Genomic DNA, 8,856 nt, shown 5'->3' with positions numbered 1-8,856 from the left:
AGAGCGCGCAGGCGCGGTGTAGGCTTCCTCGCGCCGCCGCCGCTGCCGCCGCCGCCGCCGCCGCCCGCGCTGCACTACAGGCCAGAGACAGACAGGGCCGGGAAGAGCCGGAGACTGAGGAGGAGGTGGAGGCGGCGGCGGCGGAGGCGGGGCGACTCCGGTGACCGGGAGCGCCGCAGACTGGCAGCTGCGGCGACTCCCCCCTTTGTGTCTGGTCTGCTCGGAACCACTGGAAGTGCTTCCCGGAGGAGTGCGGGGTGTCTCGCCGCCTCGCTGCCCACCCCCTTCCCAAGCCAGCCACCTACCAACGCCCTCCCGCCGCCCCCCGCCCTCGGCCCGCGACGCCCGAGCTCCGCCGGGAGCCCAGAGCTGCGGGAGAACGAGGCGGCGGCGGCGGCGGCGGCGGCTTCTTCAGGGGGGCTGTGATTCGCTCATAGAAGCCATTGACGGGAGAAGACGAGGCTTTTCTTCGTGGAATTTACCTCAGGCAAGATCGAACGGCTTCAATAAAAAAGAGGAGCGAATCCAGGAGAGCTGGAAAGGGCAGCTCCCCGCACCTCCCCTCCGCCCGCCGTCTCGGGGAGCTCCGGGCCCTGCCTGCTGACCCCACCCCTCCCCCCCGCTCCCTACTGCCCCTCAGCCCTCCCGCCGGGCCCTGGCAGACCCTCGCAGGATTGTTCGGCGAAGCCTTTGGGTTTGTCCATAGAGGCAGGCACCTTTTTCGATCCAGTGGAGGAACAGGGTTTGTTGTTCGTGAAATCCGAGTGAAGGAAGCACCGAAGCGAAACTTAAAAAGGAATCCTGCCCTCCCGGAGCCACTGGCGATGCGACTCGTGCCGCCGGGTGCCGCCGCCGCCGCCTCCCGCCGGGCTTCTCCCTTCCAGGCTGTCGGGAACTTGTTCTGATCCTCAGCCCCCACCATCGAATCTCCGGTCTCCATCTCCCCGCACCCTGGATATGTTTTCTCCCAGACCTGGATATTTTTTTGACATTGTGAAACTACGAGGGAAATAACTGTGGGGCTTCTTTCTGTCTCCCTGCTTCTCCACACGGACATGCCTTCAGTTTGGGTGGCCGAGACACCCGGTCCTAGGCGAATGAACTTCTCCAGCCGCGAGGGAGAGAAATGAAGGGAATTTCTGCAGCGGAATGAAAGCTCTGCAGCTAGGTCCTCTCATCTGCCATTTGTCCTTTCAGACTGCATTGTAATACCCACGGGCCGGACAAGTCGGACGAGAGCGAGGACCAGCCTCCCGGCCGTATCTTTCGGCCCGTGTTTACTTTCCATATTCCTTTTCTCCGCTCTCCTGCTTCTCGGCTGGCCCAGGGATGACTTCCTCGCAGCAGCGGCTCCGGCGGATGCCGTCGCTCCTGTGGACCGTCCTGCTGGTCAGCACTGCGGCCGGTGAGTGTCCCCGGGCGGCGCGTCGGGCCCCTGCCCCTGCCTGCGGGTGGCGGGCGGGCAGCCCGCAGAGGCTGAGGCCTGAGGCTCGCCCTTCGCGACGCGTCCCCCGATCGCTGGGAGGGAATCGCGTCCCGTACCTGTGCGCCTTCCTCGTTCCTCCTAGGGAAATAACCTTGCATGTTTTTATGTAGTTTCGAATACCTACTTCCATATCCCCCCATCCCCCACGGGGGGGGGAAAGACATATTGGGTGTGGTATCTTGACATTTTTAGCTGTGAGGTAATGCACGGATTAAAAATAATATTTTAATCGCCAATGAACAGTGTCTATTATGAGATCTTTGCAAACAGAGCTGTAGGGTTTTTTTTTTAATATGAAGAAGCGGATTTGGCGTACATTAAAAAGAACATCAACTATAGAACGCACACTTGAACCTTATTTTTAGATTTAGATCACTCTTTGGGAGTCCATGTTACTTTCATTATTCAGAAATGTTACGGAATGAATTGAATAAATGTTGAGGAAGCCAGAACTTTGAGATTCTTAATACATTGTATAATACTGTTAATTCTTATCATTAGTATTGTTTTGTTCCAAAGTATTTTGGTAATTATATTTTCATTTTTCAACCTAGATTCATTCGTATTTTATATGCTTTTGGAATTACTGTTGGGCTTAAGAGCATTTTGAGTAACTTTACATTTTAGTCATCTGGCATTATTGGCTTTCCTGTCATTGAGACAACTTTGACCTCACATTAGAGGTCTAGGATATTTGAGGAGATTTGACATTGTACTAAGCTTAAAGGGAAATAGTAGTCATCTTTTCCTTAGGATTTTTTTTTTTTAAGTTCTCAGACACCTGAAAGAAAGAGTCATATTCTGTCTGCAGTTATTTTTCAAGCAGTGTTTTGGTGATATGCTCTTAGAAATTTTTGGGAGTGAACTTAAGTTTGGTGTAGGATGGCCAAATAGATTATGCATTTAAAAATGAGGAAAGGACAATATAATAGCTTTCTAGTTACTCTTTTATTTTTACAAGTGTATTTTTCACATTCACATTTCTCATTGGTATGTTAGATATGGAGGTTGCTTGCTTATCTCCATTTTAAAAGTCTGCATTGGGAAAATTCTGAAAGAAAATTTGAAGTTTCCTTTAGTGCCTTTGATATTGTTGATGTCTATTATGTTTATGATAAATTTATGTAGTTGTATTAAAAGAATTTGAACTTCTGAATTGAATGTCTTTTGAAACTGGTATTTTAATATTTTTAATTATCACAATTCCTTTTGGGATAAAAACGAACAGTTTTTCTCCAGATTTCTTCAAATTGTATTAGTTATTTAAATTCTCTAGCTGTAAGTCTTGTGATTCCTGTAAAATATGAAGAGAGTAAAAGGCCTTAGGCTTAAGCAGTCATTCTATGAGCAGAGATCTCAGAACAGACACTTTTTATGTTCTTTGTTATTCTTGACCTTTTTAGAATGTAAATTCTCATTTATAGTTGACAGGCTTATCAATTTGTGACCAGAACTGTTAACATTAAGGAAAGAACACGGATTTAAAAATACATTTAATTTATATTTGGTAAATATTAGAATAATGTCCATTAAAAAGGAGGAATTGAAAGAATCACTATTTTAAAGTGGTTTTAGTCTTCTTTAGTATTACGTAGTACCAGATGCCAACATTTGTGAGCTATAACAATAATAATAATAGCTAGGGTTTATTGAATGCTTGGTCTGTTCCAGCAACTGTTATAATAGCTTTCCTTGTATTTTCTCATTTGATCCTTATGACAATTCCATACTCCAGGTGTAATTATGTTCCTTTTACAGAGAGGACTAGTGAAGTGCAAAGAATTTAAATAACTCACCCCACTGTAAACTCTGAAGTCAGGATTATAGCCTGTACCCTTACCTATCACGATAATGATAACAGTTCACTCTAATTGAGAACATAAGATAGAGTAATACCTTCACTAAATTAGCCTTTGAAAAGAAGTAGGAACACTCGACAGGATCTTTATTCAACACTGGTTATGCAGATGTTATTGTTCTAAATGTGTAAAACGTTGCCTAATATTGGAGTGGAAAGTTCAGTTTCATTAGGTACAAGGTGACTAAAGAGGGCCTATGTGGACTTGGGTTACATAGATGTAATGATGTAACCAGACAGGTGCTGCTGAACAGGAAAAAAAAATACTAGAAGACTTGCTGATATCACATCCCTCTTTGGGACCATGGATAAATCCTTTATTTCTTTGATCCCTCTTTTCCATTTAGGGTATCTAGTTCTTAGATTCCTTAATTCTTTTTTTTTTAAGGTGTTGTTTTGATCACAAACTATTTTTTTATGGTTTTTTTTTTTATTTTCAAGAGACAGAGAGAGACAGCATGAGCAGGGGAGGGTCAGAGAGAGAGGGAGACACAGAATCCGAAGCAGGCGCCAAGCTCAGAGCTAACTGTCAGCACAGAGCCTGTCGCAGGGCTCGAACTGCGAACTGCGACATCATGACCTGAGCTGAAGCTGGACACTTAACTGACTGAGCCACCCAGGCACCTCTTGGATTCCTTAATTCTAAGAACATTTTGTATGCAAAAAATTAGAATTTATAGAAAAAAATAATGTGTTTGGTTTATAAATGAATTCTTAATTTTAATAAAAGGGTAAAATACAATGCAGTACTTATCACAGACTCAGTTTCTGTTAAAACAAATTTTGAGGCCACCTGGGTGGCTCAGTCTGTTAAGCATTCTGCTTGATTTTGGCTCAGGTCATGATTTTACAGTTCATGAGTTCGATCCCAGCATAAGCCTTTTGTCAGCACTATCAGTTTGGGATTCTTTCTCTCTCCCCTTTCTCTCTACCTCACTTTTGCTTGAACTTGTGCGTGTTCTCTCTTTTTTTCTCTCAAAATAAATAAATATTTAAAAAATTTAAAAAATTTGAAAAAAGCCCTCATTTTTTCATTTAGGTTGTAATGGTTACAGATAACATATCTAACTCTATATCCTACCCTACCCCCATATGCAAGCCCTTGAACAGGCTCAGCTACCCTTTCCTCCAGTCTTCTTGTTCTATTTCTTGCCATCCTTGGTGGCCTGGGAAGCCCGGGAACCCATGGCATTTCAAATAGCCTTATTGTTGGGATTCACTCTTCAAAGGTTCTCCAGGACAACTAAGAAACTCAGAATTCTGCATCACATCATAATTCTTCTCCTCCTTGGCTGGCTTAGATGTGTCCAATGGCCATCTGATAATCAGTGTTAACTGAATCTTCCTGCATTTGAAATAATTCACTTGATTAGATTTCTTTCTTTAGAATTTTTTTTTTTTTTTTTGGAGTAAGCTCTATGCTCAACCTGGGACTTGAACTCACAACCTGGAGGTTAAGAATCACTTGCTCTACTGACTGGTGTGCCTCACTTAAGTAGATTTCAGTTTTACATCTCTATAGGAATCCATTGTCTAATGGAAGATTCACCTATTTAGTTATTGTTCTTGAGCACTGAATTTAATACTATTGTTGAAGAACTAGAAATTTAGTAATCTTTTGTGTTTCTTGGTATGTGGGCATTGCAACAGGGTCACCTGTAGTTTTTGATAAAATATGTATTGGCACTATAGTCTAGATGTACTGAGTGGATCTCTCTGGGATCTCTCTATTTTTTTTAAACTTAAAACCCAAAAGGTTCTCCCTTAGGCAAGTTTATATAATCAGTCTTGATTGTTTGGGTTTTTAAAATACTGTGATTTAGTCAGCTTTTGCCTCACAATAGCTGGTAGCCCCAAAATCATAGTGACATGCAGTAAACGTTTATTCTGCTTCATTTGTCTCATTCGTGGGCCCAGGCTGGTGGGCAGGGTAATATCTCTCTGCAGGGAAGCTTGTCTTATGGCAATGGCAGAAGTACAAGAGGATAAGCTCAGTCCTGCCAGTCATTTTTAGACTCTTGTTCCTTTAATATCTCATTGGGCCAAGACTAAAGACAAGGAGTAGTGGGGCACCTGGGTGTATCTGTCTGTTGAGCATCCGACTTCGGCTCAGGTCATGATCTCATCCAGCTTGTGAGTTAAAGCCCCTTGTCAGACTCTGTGCTGACAGCTCAGAGTCTGGAGCCTGCTTCAGATTCTGTGTCCCTCTCTCGCTCTGTCCCTCACCCACTCATGCTCTGTCTCTGTCTCTCTTAAGAATAAATAAAACATTAAAAAAAATAAAGACAAGGAGTAGTGAAGTACACTTTGGCTATAATGAGGCAATGGTAATATATGGACATGTGATACTATTGCTGGGGAATGAAGAATTGGGATCTTCAATCTACCATATATGATCAGGAAGGTAGTCCAGGAGGGGAGCTTCTTTTATCATTTGAACAGGGCCAAACTCGTTTGTTTGTTTTTGAAAGAAGCTTTTGAAAATGTTTATCTGTTTTAATAGAGAGAGAGAGCAAGTGAGCTGAGGAGGGACAGAGAGAGGGAGAAAAAAAATCTCAAGCAGGCTCTGTGTTATCTGCACACAGCCCAATGGAGGGCTTGACCCCACAAACCTTGAGATCATGACCTGAGCTGAAATCAGAAGTTGGATGCTTAACCAACTGAACCACCCAGGTGCCTCTATTTATTTAAGAGCGAGAAAGAAGTTTGGCGGGGGGCGGACAGGGAGACAGTCTCAAGCAGGCTCCATGCCTGGTGCACAGCGTGATGTAAGGCCCAATCTCAAGACTATGAGATCATCACCTTAGCTGAGATCAAGAGGCTGATGCTCAGCCAACTGAGCTACCCAGGTGCCCCAGAGCCAAACTCTTAATTAGGCGTTTGCATAAAAATTATACCAACTTTGATCTCTTCCCCAAGCCTACCCTGGCATGTGGGGTATTGTGGTGGTAGTGGTGTTGGTGTTGGTGTAATATGAAAAGTGGGAATGGAGAGATTTATTTCAAATGAGAACAGCTTTCTTTCATTAAAGATCAACCTTTTTTTTTTTTTTAAGTATTTTTGGGGCGCCTGGGTAGCTCAGTTGGTTGAGTGTCTGACTCTTGATATTGCCTCAGGTCATGATCCTACAGTTGTGGGAATGAGCCCGAGTAGGGCTCTACACTCAGCATGGGGGTTCTCTCTCTTACCCTCTGTCTCTGCCTCTCCCACTCTTGTATGTGCATGCTCTCTCTCTCTCAAAATAAATAAATGAACATTTTTTAAAACAGGATTTTATTTTTAAGTAATCTCTACACCCAACGTGGGGCTCAAACTTATGACCCTGAGATTAAGAGTCACATGCTCCACTAATTGAGCCAGCCAGGAACTCTTAAAGGCTAACTTTCTTAACATAGAAAGAGAATAAATTGAATATTGATTTCTGATGGGTAAATTCAAACTATAAAAGGTACAGAATGAAGTCAGTGTAAATCAGTCAATTTTTTAAATGGCCATACCACTTATTTTGGTACTTACTCATATATTTGTTGAATATCAGTTTTATGTATTTTCTTTGTTCTCCTGATAATTGCTTTTTGAAGACAGGGTTCATATTTTAAACTGTTGTGTAATCTGTCATATTGTTGTGCAGATAAAAATTACTACGTGAGGGGTGCTTGGGTCATGATCTCATGGTTCATGGGTTCGGGCCCCGCGTCCAGCTCTGTGCTGACAGCTCAGAGCCTAGAGCCTGCTTCAGATTCTTTGTCTCTTTTTTTGTCCCTCTCCTGCTTATGTTCTGTCTCTTTCTCTCAAAAATAAATAAACATTAAAAGAAAAAAAACTAAATGAATGAATAATAAAAAGAAATTGGAGCCAGGAAGTATTCTTAGATACTGTGTCTCCCTATCTCTCTGCCCCTCTTCTACCCATGCTCACTTATTGGGGCTCCTGGGTGGCTCAGTTGGTTAAGCGACTGACTTCCGCTCAGGTCATGATCTCATGGCTAGTGGGTTCGAGCCCTGCATCAGGCTCTGTGCTGACAGTTCAGAGCCTGGAGCCTGGTTCAGATTCTGTGTCTCCCTCTCTCTCTCACCCTCCCCTGCTCATGCTCTGTTTCTCTCTGTTTCAATTAAAAAAAACCACACACATTACAAGATTGCTCACTTATTTAAATGATATATTAGTAATTTATTCTTTCTTTGTTCTAATTCCTTCAACTATAAAGTACTTTAAGTGGTGTAGTAAGAAGACCCCTGTCTTGAGTTAATGAGACCTGAATTCTGGGTGATTCTGGGCATATTACATAACGTAGTTTTCTTAATTGCAATATTATGAGATTGGACTAGATTATATTTGAAATGCAAATTCCTGGCAGCAACCCCAGACCCTCTTAATCTGAATATCTGGACAGTGAGTTTGGGAATCTGCATTTTATTTATTTTTTTAATTTAATTAATTTATTTTTTAAATTTTATTTTTTAAAATGTTTGTTTATTTTTGAGAGAGTGAGCATGGGTAGGGGAGGGGCAGAGAGATAGGGAGACACAGAATCTGAAACAGGCTCCAGGATCTTAGTTGTCAGCACAGAGCCTGACGTGGGGCTCAATTTCATGACCCATGAGATCATGGCCTGAACTGAAGTTGGACACTTGACGGACTGAGCCACCCAGGTACCCTGGGAATCTGCATTTTTTTTTAATGTTTTATTTATTTTTGATACAGAGAGAGACAGAGCATGAGAGGGGGAGGGTCAGAGAGAGATGGAGACACAGAACCAGAAGCAGGCTCCAGGCTCTGAGCTAGCTGTAAGCACAGAGCCTGACGCGGGGCTTGAACCCACGAATGTGTGAGATCTGACCTGAGCTGAAGTCGGAGGCTTAACCGACTGAGCCACCCAGGCGCCCCGGGAATCTGCATTTTAAATAAACATTTCTCCAGGTAAATTTTATGTACCCTGAATTTTGAGAAGTATTGGACCTAAGATTTCTTTTAACTCTCATATTTTATTTTATTTATTTAATTTTTTATGCCCTTCTGGATCTTTTATTCAGTCAACATTAGTACCAAGCATTTCTTATTTTAAGCATTAAGTAATTATCCTAAACCTTTTTCTTTTTTAAAATTTAAAAAATGTTATTTTTTTGTGTGTTTAATCTTTGTCTTAAAGGTGGTTTGTTATTTAATAAAAAGTGCTTTGCTCACCCAATATTGTATATGTTCATTTAGCTTGTATTTTGACCATTTTATTTTCCTTTTCCTTCTTCCAAAAAGAAAATTACTTTGTTAGTAGAAATAAGTGGTTTTACTTTTAGTACATTTAGATGAGGATGGTTGATGAAATATCTGCAATAGAAATAGTGTTAAAATAAATTAGACCAGGTAACACTGATTTGGTTTTAGTTACAAATTAGTATTCCATGGAGCACTCCAGGTGGATAAATTGCCTATACTAAATTTCTGTCTACCAAAGAATTATATTCTGATTTAATTGATGTCTGCTAGAAAAAAATTAAATATGAGTGCTGTGCTG

At 42.2% G+C, this 8,856-nt stretch overlaps 1 protein-coding gene across 1 annotated transcript in view; it reads left to right on the top strand.

The window, feature by feature from the left end:
• Window positions 1-55: 55 nt before the first annotated feature.
• BMPR2 (bone morphogenetic protein receptor type 2) overlaps window positions 56-8,856 on the top strand; it is a 201,451-nt gene continuing 192,650 nt past the window's right edge. The window contains exon 1 of the mRNA XM_029934043.1: window positions 56-1,405. Within this exon, the coding sequence (XP_029789903.1) occupies window positions 1,330-1,405 (76 nt within the window). The 5' untranslated portion in view covers window positions 56-1,329. The remainder of the gene's footprint in view (window positions 1,406-8,856) is intronic.

Source organism: Suricata suricatta, chromosome 3 (assembly GCF_006229205.1).
Source record: "Suricata suricatta isolate VVHF042 chromosome 3, meerkat_22Aug2017_6uvM2_HiC, whole genome shotgun sequence".
Taxonomy (NCBI): domain Eukaryota; kingdom Metazoa; phylum Chordata; class Mammalia; order Carnivora; family Herpestidae; genus Suricata; species Suricata suricatta.
The sequence above is the reverse complement of the archived record's forward strand: the minus strand, read 5'-3'. Positions and strand labels throughout refer to the sequence as shown.